Here is a 24,273-nt window from a genome sequence, read left to right on the forward strand (position 1 = left end):
TTTAAAAAGTCAGAAGCCAAGAATCAATGCAAGGAATAGCTAAACACTGGTCTCTAAAGCCCTGCTCGTTCATCTACTTGTTTCTTCTTTCCTACCCTCTATTTCCAGGAGATTGAGTTTGAGTTCTACTCCACCACTTACTGGCTTTAGGCTGTGGGCAAGGTGCTTGCCCTTTCTGAGTTCTAGGACCTAAACTGCGACAGCTAGGAGCTTCTCTGGCTGCCACACAGGGCTTTAGTTTAGTTAATTCTGGGTGTCATTAAGTCTGTGCAGGTGCTCCAGCCACGCAACATCTGACAGACAGCCTGAGCCAGAGCCTGCCTCACGCATGGGCATAACCCCAAACGTCTCTGAACTTTGGTACTCTCACCTGTAAGAGAGGAATGGCGTCTCCTACTCACACACAGGGTGCTGGTGAGGATTAAATGAGACTATTCAGCATATGCTCTGGCATAGAGCAAAAACGGGATCAAGATTAGCTACGGTATTCTCCTCTATTGTGGTTTCATTAATTTAAGCCGCACCAGGCTCACCAGCAGAGGTTGTTAATACACAGACTCCAGGGCCCACCCCAATGTTTCTGGGTCAGTCTGGCTGGGCCGGGGCCTCAGAATCTGCATTTGTAACAAGTGTCCAGGTGATACTTACGCTGTTTTGAAAACCACTGGCCTAGCAGTGTAAAGCGGAATTCCTGCAGCCTGTACAAGTTCACTGTGCAAGTCAATGAACTTTTCTGTGCCTGGGCTTCCTTGTCTATAAAGTGAAGATATGAGTAACTCCTACCTAAGGTGGTGATGGAGATGAAATGAGCTAATCTGTGCAAAGCATTTAGGTCAGTATTTGGTGCAAAGTAAGTGCCATGTAAGACTTAGGCATTATGATTATACTAGTGCTTTTTCTTCATCAAGCATCACTACCTTCATTTGCTTTGCTTTTCGTCAAAAGGACCCCGATGGGCCTGTCCGTTTCCGGATGTCCTGGGTGGTCTGGCCGCCCTCTCGGCTCAGGGCTGGGGCTGCGCAAGCGGAGGTGCTCACGGCTGCGGCTCCGGGACACCTCGTACCAGGCATCTGGCTGTGCCCTGCGGCTGTACTCCTCCTCCGGGCTGTAGGCCCGGTCATAGGCCTGGTCAGCGCTCCGGCCGCGGCTGCTTTCTCGGGCGCGCCCATAGTCTTGGTCCAGGCCCCGCTCTAGGCTCCGGCCACGGCTCCGGTCTCGGGCTCGGCCATAATCATCATGGTCCAGGCCCCGTTCCAGGCTCCGGCCACGGCTCCGGTCTCGGGCTCGGCCATAATCATCATGGTCCAGGCCCCGCTCCAGGCTCCGGCCACGGCTCCGGTCTCGGGCTCGGCCACAGTCGTCCTGGTCCAGACCGCGCTCCAGGCTCCGGCCGCGGCTCCGGTCCCGCTCCCGGCTGCGTGGCCGATCGTGGGGATGCCCCCTCTCTAGGCTGTCCTCCCAGCTGCGAAGCCGGCTCCTCTCGCTGTACCTCTCACTGTACCCGCTGCGGGTACTTCTACCATCAAACTCGTCCATCACCTCAAAAGCCCGGTCATCTTCACTGAGAGGAGGGCCGGCCTGCGGCGGGGCCAGCTGGACCTTCCGGGGCCTCTTGACCACCTGTTAACCAAACACAGTGGGGACGCAGGACAATCACAATTAAATGTAGAGAATGCAGTGGTTAAGAGCTCTGGTTCTCCTGCCAGTAAAATGGCGTGTCCCAATATCAGTAAGCCTCGGGTTCTTGTGTGGAAAACAGGGCCAGTAAAGACCTCATAGGGTTGAGAATAAAATCAGACAACGATTATTAAACTTCCAACACAGTGCCTCAAAAACCTGCTTTTACTCAGTGTGAAAAGCACCCAGGGGCTTTAATTCACTAAGTTATAAAGATGGGAATCCACAAAGCGAGACATTCTATATACAGCTGCCTAGATTCTTCCAAGTCAATGTCATTTTAAAAAGAGGAGCTGGGGAAGAGGAAGGGGAAAGAGGAACCGTCCTAGAAGGGACTAAAAAAATAAGGACCAAATGCAATGAATGAACTTTGGATCCTAGATGGGGAAGAAAAGAAAAAATCTCTCAAAGATATCTTAGGATATGGACTGGATAGTACATGATATTGTAGAGTTATTAATATTCTTAGAGGATAATAGTATAACAGTCACGTAGAAGAAAGTTTAGGAGACATATGCTGACGTAGGATTGAACTCTCATGTCTGCAGCTTCCCTTCAAATGGTTCATTAAAACTGTGTTTACATACATTGTAAAATCGAGAGAGAAAAATCGAGTAAATATGGCAGAATATTAACAGATAGAACATATATGGGTTTATTACATTACTCTTTGAACTTGTCTTTTGTTTGAAATTTTTCATAATATAAAGTTGAAAAAAAATGAATACCACCTACTCGGTGCAACCCATTAGCAAGGCCCTTAAACTCACTGTATTCCAAATACTCATTTTGTGTGTCCACTTGCCCCTTTAGAGTAAACACACCCTTGCAGCATGAACCTGCTCCAGGGCCAAGTGGCACCGGGCTCACAGTTGATTCTCAACCAATGTTTGCTGAATGATTGAATGAGCAAATGAATGAATGAATGCTATAGACTGCCAATATTTGCTAAGAAACTCTAGTTTATGAAGATATAACAGATCTTGTTTGGGCCTTTACCAATGAGTTTTTGAGCTGAAATTTATTTTCTAAATTAATGCTGTTTTACCATTGTTCTCAATCTAGTTAATTCTTATAGGGAATAATTGTCTAACCTGTCTTGCAAGGGAAAGTCACTCAGAGAAGAGAAGCAATGGTCTTAAGAAGTTAGAAGAAAGACAAGGAAGAGCCACGGAGGAATTACATACATCTTTACATCATCCATTACCTCACCCTCGTAAATTACTGAGGATACAAGAAGTAGCGGTCCCTAGATTATGTAATTCTGTCCAGGGTTTAAAAGCAAGTGGTAATTTTCTTCTGTGCATTAAAAAGAAAATGCTGTGGAGGCAAACAGAAAACAAACCCCGAACTTACAATGGAAGCAATCTTCCCACTTTTTCTCAGCTGCTGAACAGCAAATGAATGGAGCACACCCTCCATGGGGGTGCCATTAACCATGACCACCCTGTCATTTTCTCTGCAAAGAAAAAAAAATAAAAGGAAACGGAATGTGAAAAACTCCCATGTGTTCACTGTAAATCATTTACTTAGGAACAAATACAGGCACCACATTGATCTGAAATGCTTATTAAAGGGCTCGATGTGTGATAACTCCCAAGGTTTAATCAGTCAATTCAGTCTCAGATCTTCTGAGGAAGAAACCCAGGAAGCACCCAGCCACTTTTTGACACTTCTAGTGTCTACTAGAAACCAGTCGGGGTGAAGGACCCACCGCAGGGTCCCTCCAGGAGCCACTTGACAGGGGCGAGGTCTGAGCACAAATGAACTCCTGCATCAGGCCTCCTGACCCCAGGTGCACAGTGCGCCTTCAGGAAGTCTACAAAGAAACTCCCACCACCCGCCACCCCTGAAGAAGATTTATATTCTCTTGTGTTTAGAACGGGAAGAAGTCAAGAGCTTGCCTCAGATTCTTAAAGAAATTTGGAAGTCACAGAACCCTAACTCTCAATTTTTTATCATCTCAAAAATCATTTTAAAATTCTACTTTGGTCTCTATGAAAGACTGCTAACTATAATAGACTCATAGAGACATGAAGTGTCAATAGAACTTAAACTCTGGGGCTATCCGGCCAAGGCAGTCACGTAATTAATTTTAAATTCTGCCCTGAGAAATGAAGTTGAGGGACTCAGATATGCATTTGTTTCAAATGGCATTATCTCTTCAGACCAGAAGGCTGGCAAGTGGGAAACTTGTGTTTTCATGTCATAAATTTTCCAAATTTCCACAGCCCTCTTACAAAATCAGATAATCACTAAGTCAGAGTTTCCTCATTAAATTCTTAATGAACATGAATTAAAATAAATATAAAGTGTAGGGTAGGCACTAGGGCAAAACAAAAGCATGCCAATGTTATACTCCACGTTCAGAAGTGGTCCCGAAATCCAGGAATGATAGTTGTGACAGAACAATCTTCCTATGGAAACAACTGTTCTCCTCACTCCAAAATTTGGATGTTCCCAAAGGACTAGGGATTGTTAAAACATGGTGTGTTATGAGCAGCCGGTTGGCTCAGTTGGTTAGAGCGCTGTGCTCATAACACCAAGGTCGCCGGTTTGATTCCCACATGGGCCAGTGAGCTGCGCCCTCTACAACTAGATTGAAAACAACAACTTGACTTGGAATTGATGGGTCCTGGAAATACACACTGTTCCCCAATATTCCCCAATTAAAAAAAAAAAAAAAAACACACAAAAAAAACTGAAATACATGGTTTGTTATGGTCTCAATTCCCTCTTGAAGACATATACAGAGAGGGTGCCAAAACCATATATACACATTTTAAGAAAGGAAAAAAAAACTATATTAAAATTGCAATACTCAGTATGTACCGATAACAAAAGATGAATACAAGTCATGTGTATACATTTTTTTTCTGGGTACACACACACACACACACACACACACACGTAGGTTTTTTTATTTTTTTAATTTCAAAAGTGTACACCACCCAAAACACCTTGTCTAGGGCTAACCAGTGGGGCTGGCAGGGTTGGGGGTGGGAAGCAAATACACTCACTGAAGCAGCCCATCAGCGGGTCCACCGGGAAGTACGTCAGAAATGACGATTGATGTCTCTCCATTTTCAAAGTGGGGGTTGTCTCTGCCTCCAGACACTGCAATTCCAAATCCTCTTTTGGAATCCTGTTCATTAAAGTTGAGAGAAAAAATTGAAAAATTGAAAAAAACAAAACAGAAAACAACAACAAAAAACAAAAACCCAAACCTTCCATAAGTGGTTTTCAGGATTTATTAGAAGCACTCAATAAAATAAAGGTTAAACCAATCACCAAGACAGCTCAGGAACAGTGGGCTTACAGAAACAAATGAGAAACAAAATAAAGCAGCATCATAGTTAGCTGACAGGTTTATAAAGGGAAATTCCTTATCTAAAAGAAACAGCCTTGTGAAAGCTGGAAAAGATTGATAGCACTGACTGGAGTTATCACTATAAGCTGGCAGGGGATGGGAAATAACATCTGCTGTCCAAATGGGGCGGCGCTAATCAAATCACCCATCATATCTGTTCTCATATCCTGGCCTGAGCTGGAACACCTTCAGCTACAATGGGATCCGTGCTAAAACCGTATTTTTAAAGTACACCTTTTGCTTCCAAATTAGATGAGCTGGTGGTTTCGTGTTAATAGAGGGTGAAAAGAAGTAAATGGGATTTAAAGGTAAAATAAAATCTGAAGATGAACTTGGTTTGGAAATCTTATGAGACAGCAAAGCGTTAAATTCTTTTCTACATGCATGCAAGATGAAAATAAAGATTAATTACACCCTGATTGGTCTAGAAATGTATAACAAATGAACCCAGATTAAGACATCATCCTAATTCATTTCAGTGTTTTAAAAAAGCTAAGCTCCCAGGTTTCCTCCCGGGATGATACGGGTGTATGTGACTATAACCCTAAATCAGGGTTTGATTATGTAAAAATCTACTCAGAGAATAAAAGAAAAATTTCCCTCCAAGAAAAGTTCCCACACGGGGCCCACTATGTCCACTGATGACAATCAATAACCAACACAAAACAGGCTGGGTTGTTGTCCATTAATCGAATGGCTTTGAATTTGGCAGCACCGTCAACTGGTACCTGGTTTTTCATGCAGAGGTAACTGCATCCTCCACACCAGGCCTAAAATGTCTCTCACTTTTATCAAATTTGGGGTCCATGACTTGAAGGGTATGTGAAATGCTGATGAAAAGGGCACAGAGAAGCGTCAGAAGATGACTAGAACTGAAAAATGAGACCTACAGGGGGGAACCCCTCACTGAAGAAACTGATTACTGCCCCAGAAGTTTCGGCACCTGAGCACTGATCTGTTTTCTTCTATCTGGATTCATTTAATACCTACTGATTCAGAAACCAAATTTTCACTGAAGACAGCGCCTGAATGAAGACTCCATGTAAGGAACTTATAATCCTTCTAGGAAGCGACACAGACTGGAGGGATTCAGATCAGGAGTAAGACCTCTGCGGGGCCCAGGAAAATTACAGAGATGCTGACCAAGGCAGTGTGATGGAACAAAACTTGGGAACCATGAGTTCTAGCCCAGCTCAGCTGCACACACACTCGGTGGCTACCCTGGTTTGGAGTGGCGTTCACACCTAGCGTGCCTACCTTGAACTTTGCTGTCAGAATAAAAAGGCACAGAGCTAACGTTTATTAAGCAACAATTATGTGCTGGACTCCCCGTACTAGACGCTGTTTGTATTACATCATTTAATCAAGGCGGACAATACCTGTGAAATGACTCTAAAAACAAAGTCAAATCTATTTACGTGTGGTATGACTTCTACTTTCAATCTCACTGGGGGAGTATTTTCAAGAATCTGATTACTCAACACCTCTTAATATAATCAGGAATGGGGCAAGGAAAACAACCCATGTTACCTGATCCCTAAACCAAAATTTTAAAATTTAGTTTGGACTTAAAACTCACTGAGGGGGTTATAAGTTATAATTAATATTTAACCTATATAACCTATAAATTTTTCTATATTATACAGACCTTAACCAAAAAAAAAAGAATAGCTTGCAAATCTTTGCTAATGTGGTAATTACTGCCAGATATTACCTATAATGTATTATCCACCTCAAGGGGAAAAACACTGTGTCTGAGCAATAAGAAACAACAGCCATGATCTGTGAACTCAGGAACATGTTTGCAGCACATATGAAATGGGCGGCACTCACCTTTTGTAGGGTCACAGTGTACTGTTCCCACACCAGTTCTTCCATGCCTGGGGCCTAATTGAAAACAAGCAAAACCAATTTGATTAAAACCACAAACATTTCAATACTAGAAATAAAGCTATAATTCAAAATATCTCAATATATAAAATCCAGTTTATACTTCCAAAATCCCAAAAAGAGCCAACGTTTTTTAGGAATAGTATGCTGCCTATTTTCAAACACACTCTCCTTCAACTGGAAAATTAGTAAAATATGTAGCAAGAGATATACCCTAAAAAGAATAAAAATTAAGTGTTGAGACTTTTTATTATCACCACTCCAAAATACTGTCATTATAAAATCCCTTAAAAAGAGAATTAGATAGTTTCAAACGGATATTTTTTCATACATTTTTTTTAAAACCATTCCCTCCTGCTCCTGTCAAAGGTAATCTCCTAGGCAAGTTTTCCGCATTTCTGTGTCTCAAAGAGTCTGTGGCCTTAATCACAGAGAGTGACCAGTTGGGTAATCTGTGAGATACCTTTGCTCATTCAGTATTGCTGGGTGTGAAAGGTGAAAATGCCTGCATAAATATACCACTTGGGCTTCAGTTTCTAACAATAGTCCAAAACAAATGCTTAGAAAAACTGGAAAATAGTGGATATCATTTTTTAAATAATAATAATCCAATAATGCAGGTGGCCTCTAAGGGTAAATCCTTAAAGCCTAGAAATGCCAAGAAAGCTCAAAGCTGGAAAGATAAGCCAGCACTGAAGCAGGCATTAAAACAGGAAGCTGGGAAGAGAGATAAACTTATAGGATCCAAACAGGGTGGAGATCAGATCAAAGTGGATGTACTGGGGGGACAGAAAAACACCACCAGCCAGATACAGATGGCAGGGACACTCACAAGTCTCATCCTTAGCTCTGGGTAGAGTGGAAATAACTAATAATAGCTCCCTGGAGATAGCAGAGTTGTTCTCACAAAGGCCTGGGACTGAAATTCATATTCTGGATGCGAACACTCCCTTTCCCCAAAAAAGAAAAAACCACTCTCAGCCCAAAGTGCTTTTGTACTGGTAGTACCCAAGTACACAGAGGCAGATGCAAATTCTTTCCAAGGAACTAATACGCAGGCTTCAAAGAATCCCCGAGATAAGCAACTGAGGAACATGAGTTCACAATTTAAACACACACATAAAACAAGTCACCATGAGCAAGAGTTAAAAGAAATTTTAAAATTGCAGAATCAAAGACGGTAAATATTAGAAATATCAGTCACAGACCCCAAAAAAGTATGTTAAATATACATCATATGTTTATCATAAAAAACTAAAGGGGATATTGAAAGTATAATGAAAGAACAAGAGACCATCAAAAATGACCAAGGAAATCTGAAAAAAAAAAAGCAAGTAAAATTTGCAGCAATGAAAAAATGCGGTAATTAAAATGAGATAAACAATGGATTAAACCACATACTACACATAGATGAAGATGCTAATTAATGAACTGGAGGACAGATATAAAGAAATTACCCATAATGCAGCATAAAACATTAGAAAAGTGGGACATGTGAAAGGAGAGTGAGAAATGTCTTAGAATGTGTCTGATGAGATTTCCTGAAGATGATCAGAGAATGCAGGAGAGAGACAATACTCGAAGACATACTGGCTCTTCCAGAATTGAAAATGTTTCAGGTTCAAGAAGCCCAGTACATGACAAGCAGGGTAAATTTTTTAAAAGAAAAACACTTTAAAACATGATAATTTCACTGCAGATCTAGAGACTTGAGAGCAGCTACACAGAAGAGGATACTAATAAAAGAATATCAATGAGAATAACAGCCAACTTCTAAACAGCAGTAATAGAAGCCTGAAGTTAGTAGAGTATCTTTAAAACACCTGTTGATTTAGAGGACAGAAAAGACATTTAAAAAAAAACAAAACAAAACTGGGACACATTATTACCATAGACCAGCAATTTCCAAAGGATAAATTTAAGAAATTAAAAAAACTAATCCTAGAAGACCTAAAATACAAGAAGGAATGTAAACCTGCTTAAACACATATTGGCTGTATGAAATTCTAGTAACAATGTACAATGTGTGACAGTTAAACAAATAAGATAGAACTAAAGTACTGGGCAAAATAGTTATGTAAATCCAGAAGACTGTAACATGATTATTCTAAATGTTTTATTTAGAATGGGTTAAACTGTTGTCTAAAGAACTTCACTGAGTTGAATCTACATGTTAAAATTTGTGGGGTAACCACTATAGGAATAGAATATATAACTTCTAAAATAGCAAAGGGAAAATAAAATGAAAAAACAAAATACACTCTTAGGTTTGGGAGGAAAAGAAGCTTAGTACAAAAGGCAATTCTATCAACTGACACACTGGAGCAGATCATCTGCTTCCTTTGGCAGAAGGGGGTTAGGAAAAGACAATTTCGTCTGTACAGTAGAAAGGTAATCCAGCGTGCTCTTGAATAGCCATAACTGATTACTGAAATTGAGAGAAATTTATAATCCTTTCTTTTCCCCCTTCCCCCGTGTACTCAGTTTGGGGACATTCCCATAGCTAATACCATCTGGCTCCAAGAGATCAGAAGTCTCTTTAAAAATTTAACATTAAAAAACAGAATTCAAATCACCTAGGGGGTGAAAAAGAAAACATAAAACGGTGCCTGGAAAAGGCAAGAACTAGGATCTGTGTTACCAGCACACCTGGTAACTGGTGTTATGGTGGTGAGAGAGCACGACCATCCAGGAAGAGGTGATGTTTAGGCTAAACTAAGGCCCATCGACACAATGAAATACATACATATTCAAGAAGATCACAATCTACACTGTGTACATCACCCCAATTACTTTTGTTCACCATGACTACTGTTTCTCCATTTAAAAAGATGAAAGTGGATTTTCAGGTGACATTGTTATACCTCACTCACTTTTGTCCCATCTCTCCGAGAACTGTCTTTGGCACACAGAGTAGGCCTTCAAAAGGTTTTCTACTCAATAAACTAAGAGATGGACACACTACCCATTTAGCGCTCAATTAATATGATGAAGACACTGATTAAGGAAATTTCTATGACACTGAGTGGCCCTATGCTCCTTCGATAGCACACCTGAGGTGGTTAGGCTGGAAACTCAGTTCTCTGGGCTAGTGCTCTAGGTGTTCTTTGCAGCCATTCTTCTCTGGAATTCTGTTGTCTATGTCTAAAAGAGTATTTTCCAATGTGTGCCAACATAACACAAGGGCTCCAAGATTTCAATAAAGTTTTCTATTTAAAAAAGAGTTTTCTTAAAGGGAAAGAGTAAGCAGAAACCCAGTTCATCAGAACTGATGATCCATTTCCACAGAACACCTCCTGACTCCTTGGCACTTTGGTTTCGATAAGGCCTTAAGGAAATCAATCCACTACCACCTGGAAATGACCTTACTAGCATGGGTGCTTCCCACGTTCATCGTCTCAGCATTTTACTACACCTTAAAGCTGGCAAATGTCAACAAAGTGAATTATTCTCCAACTTGTTGTAAAATAAATACAGTTGCCAACTCTTCTTTAAATATAGTTATTTCCCCCACCCATTAAAAAAAAATCACACAGCACCCTCCCCAAAATACTTATTTAAAAATCAGTAGGTAAAAACTAACCCCTAGGATTAAGCAGTGCTAGGGGTTTGAGGGGACAAGTGTCCAAAAAGGGAGTGAATATTTAGGTTAAATAAACCAACACAACGAAATACATGAGGAATGTACATAAGTATTTAACTTGCAACAATCTTTCAATCTTTTAAAAAGTTTGTTCATCACAATGACTGGGTTTTCCGTTAGAGAGAGTTTTATATTTTCTGGTCTGTCCGCTGTGGGTGAAAGCAGTGGGAATATAAATTAATACAAATCTTCCAGGAGGCAAATTGCCAATATGTATCAAAATGTAAAATCTGCATAACCCTTATCAATCAATTCCACTTCTAGAAATTTATTCTACAGAAATATTTGCACAAGTGCACAAAGGCATATGTATAAATTTGTTTACAGCTGCTTATAATTTTAAAAATAGATATAATCACGAAATGTCCAACAAAAGGAGATTGGTTGTATATATAGAGATATATACTTAAATGTCTATTAGAGGGGGGAAAATCAAGATACAAAACATCATTGTTTTATATATATTTTTATATAAGCATATAGGAAAAAGACAGGAAGAATAAATACCAAAAAATATTAAATTTCCCCATGAGCTGTGGTATGGAAGAGAATATTTTTGAGCACATTAACTTTAGAAGACATTTTTATTTTAAAAATTGAAACAGCAAACTTCCTTTTCAAAATTTCTAACTTAAATGTTTTTATTATTTAGCCAAACAAATGAATTGCTACAAAATTTCATTTTAAAATGTTACCCACATAGAATAAACCCGGCTTTTGAAATTCACTGTTCTTCCATAAGATTATACTGTCTTTAAGTATTCCTGTGCTGCCTATAGGAATTACATTTGCTAGAGAGGATTAGTCTCCAAGACTACAATAGGACTGAAGCAAATTTTTAATCAATCAGACTTTGCCAGGTGCCTAAAGACCTTACCGATTTGATATGACTCCAACCAGATTGATTATAAGGGGTTTCTTATAACCCAGGGCTAATGGGTTGGAACATAAACCATCAACTACTTACATATCATATTAAAAGAACATATGTTCTGTTAAGCTAAGTGATACATTTAAAATCTTAACTTAAAAGGTGAGGAAATTGGAGTAACACTAAATTTTAATATCTCCTTTGAGCATTAAAAACATACCATCACTATGTATATATAGTCGGAAGAGCTGTGACCATTTGCAAAGGTCTCAGAGGAACCCTTCATTCATTTATTCACTCACTCACTCATTCATTCATTCAAAAATACTAAGTGAGCACTCACTTAGTTCCAAGCATATGGTGCATGGCACTTGGGATACACTAGTGAATAAAAAAACAGCCAAAGTCCGTGTGGAGTTTACCAACCATGGTGTGCCCCAAAAAGAAATCCCTGAGTATCTTCCCTGCCTCTTCTACATACAGTATTATCTTCTCAGAAACCCAGAGCACCCCACATAATCACACGTATTCCTCAGAACATCAGCTCTGTACACCTCCCCGGGGTCGGGCTGCCAGCGTGCAGCATGTTGGCTGAGAACTGGCGCTCACGCCTTTCCAACTGAACCTCTGGGCTTGGGCCCTACCCAACCTGTGCGGGGCTGGGCACAGACCAGAGAACCCCTATCAATATTCAGATACCCTGCACGAATACCGGCAGACAGCTGCTTAGCAACAGGGGAGCGTAACATGCAGTCATAGGAAGAGCACACATATCTCAGAGTTAAAGATATTCCATATTCCATGGCACACTGATTCCTCTCCCAGACAGAGGCCCGGGAGAAATGTGCACAAGGAGACACACAGAGAGTATTCATAGCAGCAATGTCCTCAACAGCCAAAACCTAGAAACAATCCAAATAGTAGTCAAGAGCAAAATGGGCAAATACATCATGATATATTATTAACGGGCAATGTCGACCGCCAAGAAAGCCAACTAGAGCCACACATACCACACATAGGCATCTCAAACATCACATTCAGTGAAAAATATCCTAGGAGAATTTGTCGAGCGTGGTATTTTTATATAGTTCAAAAGCAAACAATGTTGCCCAACAATGTGAATATACTTAGCACAACTACACTATATACTTAAGCATGGTTAAGACCATAAATTTTAGGTTATGCCGTTTTTACCACAATGGGAAAAAAAGCCAACAAAGGTAATCTTTTGTTTAGGAAGTATGTATGTTTGTGTGTATGTGTGTGTGTGTGGCAAAACTATGAAGAAAACACCAAAAAAAAAAAAAAAAAAAATCAAAACGCAAAAAAAAAAAAAAAAAAAGAAAGAAAGAAAGAAAGAAAAGAAAAACACAAAATTCCGTTTGAAGTGACCCAGGAATGAGGTAGAGTGCGATAGGGAAGGATACAAAGGTCTGTGTCTGTCTTTGGAAGGGCCCATGGGTATGTGTGATGAGCTCATGGGGATTAGTTTTATAACTATCCTTCATGATTTAGCTATATAATACTTTTAAATACTTTTATGTGTACCAAACATTTCGTAAGTTAAAAACTTTGGGGGGGGTCACATGAGTCAATATCAAGGGGGTACCTGATTCCTGGCCAAGGACCTTACACCAAATATTTTTTAACGCAGTACAGATTTTGCAAAGTGAAAAGAGAAGACAATGTGATCATTTTGACTAAAGGGAGGGCACGGCAGGGGATGGCAGCATTAATGTGAGAGAGGTGCACAGATGGCATGGAAGGGAAAGAAAGGTGGACAATCAGGTTAGCTCTGGGGGAGCAGCAAAACACAGAAGACTACAAATCTCCTCTTCACCCCCAGAGTCAAAATTCCAGGCACAGGACCTTTAGTGTGCTTTTCACCAGCTTCTTCTCATCACTTTCACTTTTCACGTAAGTAGAGTGAATAACAATCCCCTCGATATTATAGAGTCATTCCTAGAGGACTGGGAAAAATAAGCAAGCTAATTTTTCTACCATAAACAAAAAAGCTTTGTGTTAACAGCTTGGGTAAGGGATTTCTGTGAAAAAATGAAGAGAAATGGACCAAGACAAATTGTTATCTGATCTGTCTTTTTAAACTAGCCTCTAGTTGTTACAAAGTCCCTTTCCTTTGAAAAATCTTGGCCACATGGGGAAAGCCCTATATTTTATACAAAGAATATGGAGGTGTGTTAAAAACCAACCAGAAGACAGATACCAAAAGTCTTCAGTGCCCTAATTCCCCCTCAACAGGCAACGTTTAGGCTTTTTATCCACAAACTGCCACTTCCCAGTGATGGAGGCCAAAGCTAAAGCTAAAGCTAAAGAAAGATTAATTGAAACTGGCCCTAAAGGGACACACTTGATAAAAATCCCAAGCCATAAACGTAAACACACACATTACACTACACTTGTTCAAACTGTTAAGAAAAAAAGAACATGTGAAAACTTTTTTCCCTGTAACTTAGAAGCCTAGACATAAGAATAAGAATGAAGATTTCTGCAGCATAAGGAAGCAAAAAGTTCTATCTCCTACAAGAAATTCACAAACGAGCATCTTATACAAGGCAGCATGTTAATTCTGGGAAGCAACACCAGCTTCCAGATTCCCAACACCTGGAAAACAGCAGTCTTTGATTCATAAATCCCATATGCAGTTAACAGTTGCACATAACTCTGCTAAAAATGAGACAAGTGTTTAAAAAAAAAAAATCCCGCCACTGACTACAACCTGCAACTTATAATTTGTTACTGAAAACTGCCAGAAGCACACATAAACGAGGAGAAAGTAGTCACTGTGGCAGAAATTTTGCTGCCCCCTCCCCACTTCCTGAAAGGAAAGATTGGGAAAGAAAAGGTGCTGAGAGAGCTCGCAGAGAGGGACTCACATGGCCTTTCAGTCTCCCCAACTTTTTAACAGCCTGGGTCCACAGCCTGTGCAGGATCTGAGCAGTCTTCATGGCCTTTGGGAAGTACTTGGCCAGGCCACTGCCTACCCCCGGGGCTGCTCACCCACTGCCATCACTCCACGTGGTTACTACGGAAGGCGGATACAATAGTGTCCCACATTCCCAGCAAATCCCGTTGTCATCTCGCAAAGCGACACATCCATACAGCAGGGATGCCAAACGCTTTGAAAAGCACCCGTTGTGAAGGAAAAAAAGAAAGCAGTTTGGATTTGCATCCCTTTCCCCGTTTTTTTTGTTTTGTTTTTTTTTAGTTCCTCCCTCACTCCCATGTGAGGGGACTGGAGAATCAGAGTAAATATTCCTTTCAGGGGCCGGCCCGGTGGCTCAGGCGGTTAGAGCACCGTGCTCCTAACTCTGAAGGCTGCCGGTTCAATTCCCACATGGGCCAGTGGGCTCTCAACCACAAGGTTGCTGGTTCAACTCCTCGATTCCCGCAAGGGATGGTGGGCTCTGCCCCCTGCAACTAGCAACGGCAACTGGACCTGGAGCTGAACAGAACCCTCCACAACTAAGATTGAAAGGACAACAATTTGACCATTGTTCCCCAATAAAGTCCTGTTCCCCTTCCCCAATAAAATCTTAGGGAAAAAAAAAAATATTCCTTTCAGACATATAAAATGATTCAGTATCTAAAGTAGAAATTAAGTAAGTAGGTCATTTTAGAGCAATACTATAGAAAGGAATGTTTGCAGAAGTATTTATATAGAAAACACACACACTCACGCAGTGTAAGCTGGCTGGAAATAAACCAGTAGTGTTTCAGGTGAACTGAACTGCTAATGTTACATAGAAATTAAAAGGTATGAAGATAAGATGTTTCACATCCTTGGAGATAACGAGGCCTGGACTCGAGAGGAAGATAAGACTCAGGGAGTTGGTGCAACGCAGAGCCAACTCAGGGGACAGAGTGCTCACTCAGCAGTTTTCCCTCCAACCTTCCTGTAAATGTAGCAGATGAAAAAAAAACAAAGAGCCCTGCTATCTGCTTCTTGCTTTGTACCACATAGGAAGTGTTGGAAAGCACATTTGAGGTCTCTGAGCATCTAGGTAAGATTTTAAGGGCCACCTGCATTTGCGAATTGGGTGTGCGAGTTGGGCAGCAGGGTCTCGGGGAGCCGGTGACCATTCTCACTCCAGTAGTTATATGTTACACCAAGGGACCAGACTGAGCAGTTGCCAAGGGAGGAGTGCACCATCTGATTGGTTGCAGGTTGAGAGGTGTAATAATTAACTTGGACCATGAAATAGAGACCATATAGGAAGCAAATAGGAACAGCAGCAAGAATGTGAGTTCTAATGGCAGAAGATCTGGGGTACATCCTCTGCTCTGTCACTTAGCTTCGATATCTGTCTCCTTCTTTATAAAACGGGGATAATAACCATCTATATCTCAGAGGAACAATGTCAATGCGAAATGAGACAACCTCTATAAACGCTTGTGCGGAGCAGGCACTCGAAATGTTCACGGCAATGACTCGACAAGAATAAGTTCTTCCTAAGGGTCCCAACAGCAAAACAGGATGGGCCATGAACAAAAGTTTTCCCAGTGTTACACTGAAGAGAGCAGGAAGTACAAAGGAGCCCTGCTGAAGGGGGACCCTTGGAAGCTGAACCCCTGCCCAGGACTCAACCCAGGCGGTGTAGATGCTGGAAGGTTCCCCGAGCATCAGCCAGACTCAGCCCAGGGCTCTTTAGTTCACTGGGCCCTGGTGCAGAGAATCCGGTGTGTGTGTGTGGGGGGGGGGGGGGGGGGGGCGCGGGCGGGGGGAGGCACTTAAGGCAGCTCAATCCTACATCTGACAGTCCTTAGGAAATCACTTGAGCTTCCCTGGTGAGGAAATAAATACTTCTTTCCCTAAATTGATGCATACTGCCCAGAAGTCTTAGGCATCCTACAATTTAAGAATTCCAGATTTCCAGAAATCAGTTTCTCCCTGCACTAATTCTTGTTTGTAATTGTGCTAAAAAAAAAAAAAAAAAAAAAAAAAAAGTAACAAAATAATTTAACCATTTCTAACCATGCTGGTAGTAGCTGTTCAGTACATTCACATTGTTATGCAACCAATCTCCAGGACTCTTTGATCGTGCAAAACTGAAACTCTGTTGTTACCAATTAAACAACTCCCCACTTCCCCCTCCTCTCAGCCCCAGACAACCATCACTCTACTTTCTATTTCTATGTATTTGACTACTCTAGATACCTCATGTAAGTGGAATCATAAAGTATTTGTCTTTTTGTGTCTGGCTTATTTCACTTAGCAGAATGTCTTCAAGGTTCATCCTTGTAACGTGTGTCAGAACTTCCTTCCTTTAAGGCTGAAAAATATCCCATTGTATGTACAGACCACATTTTGTTTATCCATCCACCTGCCAATGGACACTGGGGTTACTTTTACCTCTCGGCTATTGTGGGTAATGCTGCTATGAACATGAGTGTGCAAATACACTATCACTAATTCTTTACTCATTCATTCAACAAATGTTTACCAAGTGCAACGTGCCAAGCTCTGAGGATCAAGTGAAGGTCACTACACGTACAACACTGCCCTCAGTAAGCTTGGCAGGAGACAGCATCTGATGCAGTCAGAGTGGGTGGGGAGTGCGGGGTGTTTCCAGATGCAGAGAACATTGAGAGGCGATCTGAACAATGAATACAACTGAGGGTGTGGGAGGGTGAGCAATGCTGGGGGGAGGGAGTGTCAGGGCCCAAAGAACAGCACAGGGCAAGAACCTTGAAAAGGGAAGGGGGAAGGCAGAGAGAACCTTCATCAAAACCACTGCAGTCTGCTCCGATTAGCAGTTGTCCTACCGGTGGCATCAAAAGGGCATTTTGTGGCACACAGTTGCCTCCATGAGAAGAGCTCAAGAATTTAGGGATTTACTTCTCAAAGATTCCAAACTTCCACATTCATATATTCAAGAGACATTTATTTACTGAGCAGCAACTCACCCCATGGACCGAACGAAAAAGTACATGAAGTCATTACCTACGGCAGTCCTAGTCCAGTGGGAAGGGAGGCTGGGAGACCATAATCCCCACTCAGGGCAGCTATAACCTCAGACAGATTTACAAAGCTCATTCATTCAACAAACTTTCCTGGAACACCTCTGCTGTATCAGGCCCTGTGCTAGGTATTGGGGGGATACAAGCCCAAATCTTTCCCTCACAGGGAGGACTGTAATGGAGGAAACAGACAATAAACAAGTAAATATATATTACAATGTCAGGGAGCAGTTAAGTGCCATGGGATGCGACATTGGAAAGAACTAATCATAACAACATCTAGACAGATCGCCGAGGAGAGGGAACAGCAGATGCACAGACCCTGAGGTGAGAAACCAGGCGACAGGAAAGCAAAAGGACAACGTGAGGCTGGACTCGGGTGAGCGATGAGGTAATGGCAAGCACCTCAACTGAAACTGCCGGCCTAGGTGGGAGTTATTCCCTGGGGCTGGGCGGGCTGGGGTGGGGGGAATGTGCACCAACCGCAGGGCAGGCCCTCTCTCCCACACGGAGTTAGTTCTCGTGAGCTCCGTGCTAAAGGATGGCTGACTTGTTGGGTGGGTGGACATTCTAGGAAGAGAGAACAGCATAGTTAGAGCCAGGAGAGGTAACCGGCAAGGTGTGTTCTAAACACTGCCAGTACTCAGTGCGGCTGGGAGGTCAACTGTTTAATCTCACACATGAGGCTCTACATTCTCAGCATGGAGAGACATGTCAAAACAACTTAATCGATAGCTTGGAAGTCTTAAAACACACCCAACCCGAAAACACAAGGCCAAATGGTTATGAGAAGTGGACAAAAAGGCAGTCAGAAAGGCAGCAGAGCTCCACACCAAGGACTCTGGACAATTTTTCATGGAACGCCCACAACCCGGTGAGCTAGCGATGATTGGCCAAAAGCAGGAACAATGACAACACCAAATGCTAGTGAGGTATACGTGCAACAGGAACTCTCATTCATTGGTGGTGGGTATGCGAAATGGTGCAGCCACTTTGCAAAACACTTTGGTGGGTTCTTACAAAACTAAACATTCTGTTACCGTGGGATCCTGCAATTATGTTCCTTGTATTCACCCAAAGGAGTTGAAAACGTATGTCCACAAAAAAATCTGCACGTGGAGGTTTGTAACAGTTTTCTTCACAATTGCCAAAACTTGGAAGCAACCAAGATGTCCTTCAGTAGGTGGATGGATAAATAAACTGATACATCCAGACAATGGAATATTAATATTATTCAGTGCTAGCGAGACAACAAAAAGATGAGTGGTTGCCAAGGGTCAAAGGGATGGAGAGATAAATAGGCAGAGCGCAAAAGATTTTTAGGGCAGTGAAAATACTCTGTATGATACCATAATGGTGGGATACATGTCATTATACATTTGTCCAAATCTATATAATTTACAACATCAAGAGTGAACTATAATGTAAACTGTGGACTTTGGGGGATAATGACATGTCCGTGTAGATTCATCAACTGTAACAAATACACCACTCTGATGGAGAAAGTTGACGGTGGGGGAGGTTATACATGAGTAGAGGCAGAGTGTATAAGGGAAATCTCTCTACCTTTCCCTCAATCTTGCTGTGAAACTGAAAATTCTCTAGAAAAATAAAGTCATATATGGGTGTGTGTGTGTGTGTGTATGTATATGTATGTACATATATACACATATATATGTATATATATATTAGGTTGGTACAAAGTAACTGCAGTTTAAAAGGTTAAAAATAATTGCAAAAACCGCAATTACTTTTGCACCAACCATATATATATAATGTAAAATCCCCTGAGATATTAAGGAACTTGAACGTGGCCCTACAGCTGGTAGGTGGCCGGTCCAATCTGAATCCAGACTTGCATGAGTCCAATTTTAACAAGCTACGAGGCAAAGAAACATCAGCCAATAATTACATTTAAGACATTTATGTTCATAGTTCTCATACACTGAGCTATAAAGTCTAATTATAATTTAAACAGACCATTCTTATTTGTAATTACAAAGGAGCCATTAATAATAAGCCAAAAAGGAAGGTGCTAATTTGGCAACACAGACACAGCCCTGTCTACTCTGTGATTTTAAACCTAAGCCTGTATAACATTACAACACAGCTTCACTTTAAAACAAACAAACAACAACAACAACAACAAAAACCAAACATGCATACAGGCCACCACCCCATGGCAGGCACCAAAAAAAAGAAAATTATCAACTGTCAAAAGGCAGGTTAGAAAACAAATTATTAGAGTGCTCAGCTAGAGCCTGCAAGCAGGTTGGCCTTGTATGAAACACACGATGTAAACTGTCCCTCCCAGACCCAAGGCCACTTCCGAGGATGATGGCTCACACAGAAAACAACAACATGATGCTATCAATATGCCTTGTTCATCTCCAGAAAGTCAGCAAGTCTACATACAGCGTCCTGAACCACAAAGACACGCCTTTCCTATCTGAATCAGGGGATCACTGCAGAACCTTGAAGATCCTAAGCTTTAGACACTGTATTGCCAGCACCTGGGAACTTGTTAGAAATGCAACATGTCAAGTCTTCTCTTGGACCTGTCCGGTAAGAATTTGCATTTTTACCAAAAGCCCCGATGTGACTAATATGTGCATCAAAGTCAGAGAAACATGGGTCTAGCAGTGCTCTCTAGCAGAACCAGTGGCTACTGAGCACTGGAAATGTGGCTACTGCAATTAAGGAACTCAATGTTGAACTTAATTTAAACTTGTGAACAGACACATTTAGTGTATAACGTATTAACTATATCCCTAGCAGTCTTTTCAACTGTTTTCACTTTTTGGCTACTATAACTAATACTATGACAAACACTGGTGTGCAAGAGGCACCCTACACCCTGTGTGTTGTAGTATTTCTAGATGAAAGAGCATAAACATATGTACTGACCCATTACTTTTCAGAGAATTCTAGCAATATACAGGTCTACACCGAGATGCGTCCAATGCCATGTTTTTCAAATGAGAAGAAAAAAGAAAACTACTTATTTACAGAAACAGTACTTGCTTCCATACTTTAAGGCTCTTTTTGATAATCTCTTAAAATTTTTCCTGCAAGGAAGGAAAAAAAGACCAGGGGTGGGGGGTGGGGGTGTGTAGGTCGTGAACTCCTTGTGTAAGCACACTGATAAAATTTAGGAAATGACACTTTGAAAACACTAATTTAACCAGCTCTCAGTAAGACACACAATAATTTTACATTAAAACATGATCTGTGGATAAGATGAAAGAGCTTACAAATTATGGCTTCAACTGCATAAATGTTTGTTACATATTTACAGTATCATAAAACTGATAACTGAAGGGGTTCTTGCAGGGTACCTTTAGCACAAGGAGTGTCCACGGCATTTCATGGAAATTGAGGGAGAAAAACAAAGAACTGTGAGTGGTACTAGAACACACACCATTAAGGAGAGGGGGCGTCAAGGACCAGGGACAGGAAGGGGAAAGGCGAGATTTCCTGCATTCACCTCCCACCCAGATGACACGTGGGAGCCCAAGCCCAGCTATTAAAAATAATGAAAATGCAAATCAACAAGCCTTACTATAAAGACTTTGACTTACTAATAACACAGAGTGGATAAAATTGAAGCAAGTTACATTAAAATATTAGGCTTCTGATTTTTGTTTTCTCATGACAAAATTTTAAAAAAGAAAAAGTTCAGATGTTTGAAACAGCCTATTTCTAAACTTAGAAGAAAACCTCATTCTTCAGTCTTGTATACCTTTATTATATAAACTGAGAGCAATAAAAAAATGTATAGGACACTCCCCTCCCCCAACTCTGTATTGTTTTCCTTTGTTAGTAACATGGAAAATTTCAGATATGGGGCAACTTTTTTTTTTAAATTCTTAATTAAACAATGTTGGGCTCATCTCAAAAAATTTGTTTCTGCCTAGTAACATAAATTGTGGGCAGAAATTGTATGCAATCTTAAAGCATAAAAAGGTATGGAGCATTTCCCTTTTGTGGAATTGTTATTAACAGGAAATCAGCCAAGGCCACCGCACAGTAACAGACATATAATCCACTAGGTGGTGCAATAATGCAAAAAAAAAAAAAAAAAAAAAAAAGGGGGGGGGATGATTGCTGTTTCCCTTCCAATTTAAAATTTCAAATGTAATTTAGAGGAAATTAGAACGGACTTTAATAATACAACAAAACCCTGCCACTATAGCTTTTATAAGCGGCAAGGTAAATCTGCAAATAGCAGGAGTGAGGGATGAGAAGGAGAAGACTAAAAGTGAAAAATTACTACAAGTGAAATTTAGTTATCGTTCATTAGCATGAAATGAAAACACAAAAGCATGCTACAATCAATCAACATCCTACAATGTTTATGACCCTGCTCTGGGTGCTGTGGGATATTCAAAGGAATTTAAGCCATCTGGAAAGTAGAAGACAGCACTTTCGAATTGCTGATCTTTGGACCTATTGGAAGAAGATAATTTCCAGAAAAAAGAGCTGCAGGAGTTAAAGTTTCACGGAGAAGGTGGGATCCATTCATCGGTTCATTCTATAAATATTTATTAAGCACTTCTTTGGTGCCAGACTCTGTACTGAGTACGAAAGAGTAAACAGTAAGGATAATAAACATGGTCCTGCCTTCATGGAACTCACACGCTGTGTTTCCCCGAAAATAAGACCTAGCCGGAAAATCAGCTCTAATGCATCTTTTAGAGCAAAAATTAATATAAGATCCAGTCTTATTTTACTATAAGACCAGGTCTTATATAATATAAATATAAATATATAATATAACATAATATAATATCCGGTCTTATTTTACTGTAAGACCGGGTCTTATAATATAATATAAAACAACACCGGGTCTTATATTAATTTTTGCTCCAAAAGACACATTAGAGCTGATGGTCCAGCTAGGTCTTATTTTCAGGGAAACACGATAATGAGGGTCAGCCGTAAATCAAGGAGCCAGCCAGCAACTGTAGAAATAAAACAACAAAGGGAAAGCACAGAAAGGTCTAGAATGGGAGGATCTGGCCTCTTCAGGGAGATCAGGGAAGACTTTTCTTCTCAGTGACACTGTGGAAATAGTAAAAAGTCTTAAGTAGGTCAATGGGACAAGTGGATTTGTATTTTTATTATTTGAGTCCCGATTCCTCATGTTACTAAGAGGCAGGGAAAAAAAGTAAGCCTAGGTGGGCAGCCCCAGCAGGACACAGGAGTTAGGAAGTAGGGAGACCTGGCACTGAGGTCTGTATGCAGTGATGGCTTTCTCAGGGTAGTGGAGGCCTAGGGGCTGATCCAAGGGTTTAAGCACCAGTCAAGATCCCCTTCTACTGTGAGGAAAGACTAAAGTGAACTATCATTTCTAATCCTGGTTCCACAGACAACTTTGTAGTATGTTATTTAAGGGTGGCCAAGAAACTGGTATCACAGCATGCAACAGAAATGTTTCTGAGGCATTCTAAGAAATGGATACATACAGCAAAACACGTCAAAGGGCCAGGAGAACAAACTGCACTATCAAGAGTGTTCATCTGAAGAAGAGTCATAGCAACAACCAAAACCTGTCTTTTGAAAGAAAATCCAGGGAAGGACTTCGTCTGCATTTGTCAAGATGACCCAGGCTTCTGCTTCCCTTTGGGGGCTGGGGGGTAAACAATAACACAACACACTACGCTTTCTCCAACTGTCCTAGTCTGTCAGTGGTCCAAATCTCCAGTTTGTCACTAACCAGCTATGTGACCCCTAAATTCTCTGAGCATCTTGGGTGATAATACGCAACTCATAGAATAGAGCAAGAATTTTACGTGGAATTTTTATATAAACACTAAAGTACCACAAAAAAGAGGGGTGCTGAGCTTATTAACAGATTTTTAAAATAGATTGTATTTAGTCATTCAATATTTAAGTATGTACTGTGCACCAGGCTTTGGAAACAAAGGCCTATTGACAACTGAGTTCCCACCCTCAAGGATGCTTGTGTTGGGGATGTAGAAAGGCTTGGAATCGTGTATGCGTATTGAGCCAGGGTACCAGTCACTGATAATGTCTATTAGTCCAAAGCCTTTCCAAATGCCCTGAGCCAGAGGAACATCCTCTTCTGAGCTACATTTCTTCAGGACTTTTAGATGGTGGGTTATTGTAACTTTGAAGTTTTCTCTGACAGGAAAGAATGGTTTAGAATTGAAATAGTCAACAAGGTACAAACACAACAACAGCATCCCTCCCAAAGGTGGCAAACCAGAGAAATAAGAGCATCCAAAACCTAGACAAAAATGTCCTATGGTCAAGGCACATTTCAGTTTTATGGCCTTTCTACAAAACGCGCTTTTAAGTATACTTTCTCTACATTGTCTTGTACTGATGTTACTGCTTAACGAGAAAGTCTACACTTGTAACTTCTCAATTGGCCCCTGTTGTCAGTCATCTCCCTTGACTTAAACCAGAAGCAAACCAGCCCTTCCTCGCTCACAACCAACCCCTTCTTCCTTCAGCTTTCCCACAGTCAAGAGGGACCAGACAAGAGCACCCTCATGAAGCCAGAATCTTTCACAAGTTAGCACCAACATACAACGTGTGATCAAACAATACAGTGAATGCTTAAATTAAAAAAAACATATATTAGAGTAAAAGACACATTGCCATTAATCCCCCTCAAAATACTCCCCTTTGCTTCGAACACATTTATCCCATTGTTATTGCCTCTTTCTGTAGCAGTTCTGGAAGTCCTCTTTCGTGAGTGTCTTTAGTTGTGCTGTCGTGGCTGCCTCCATGTCCTGAATCATTTTGACTTTGGGGAAGAACCAGAAGTCGCATGGTGCCAGATCCAGTGAATAAGGTGGATGGGGACACACT

General features: G+C 41.0%; 1 protein-coding gene across 17 annotated transcripts in view; it reads right to left on the reverse strand.

The window, feature by feature from the left end:
- TJP2 (tight junction protein 2) overlaps positions 1–24,273 on the reverse strand; it is a 112,232-nt gene that overhangs the window by 29,496 nt on the left and 58,463 nt on the right. For 14 of the 17 annotated variants that reach the window (XM_074330523.2, XM_074330519.2, XM_074330522.2 and 11 more), the window contains 4 exons: positions 6,881–6,934; positions 4,698–4,822; positions 3,034–3,136; positions 918–1,620 (listed from right to left, as the gene is read on the reverse strand). In XM_074330523.2, the coding sequence (XP_074186624.2) occupies positions 918–1,620; positions 3,034–3,136; positions 4,698–4,822; positions 6,881–6,925 (976 nt within the window). In that variant the 5' untranslated portion in view covers positions 6,926–6,934. Of the gene's footprint in view, positions 1–917; positions 1,621–3,033; positions 3,137–4,697; positions 4,823–6,880; positions 6,935–14,345; positions 14,433–24,273 lie in introns of those variants that run through there. The other 3 variants (XM_074330525.2, XM_074330518.2, XM_074330517.2) reach the window with 1 other exon arrangement.

This window comes from Rhinolophus sinicus, chromosome 16 (genome assembly GCF_057876585.1).
Source record: "Rhinolophus sinicus isolate RSI-liver-muscle chromosome 16, RSI-T2T, whole genome shotgun sequence".
Lineage (NCBI taxonomy): Eukaryota > Metazoa > Chordata > Mammalia > Chiroptera > Rhinolophidae > Rhinolophus > Rhinolophus sinicus.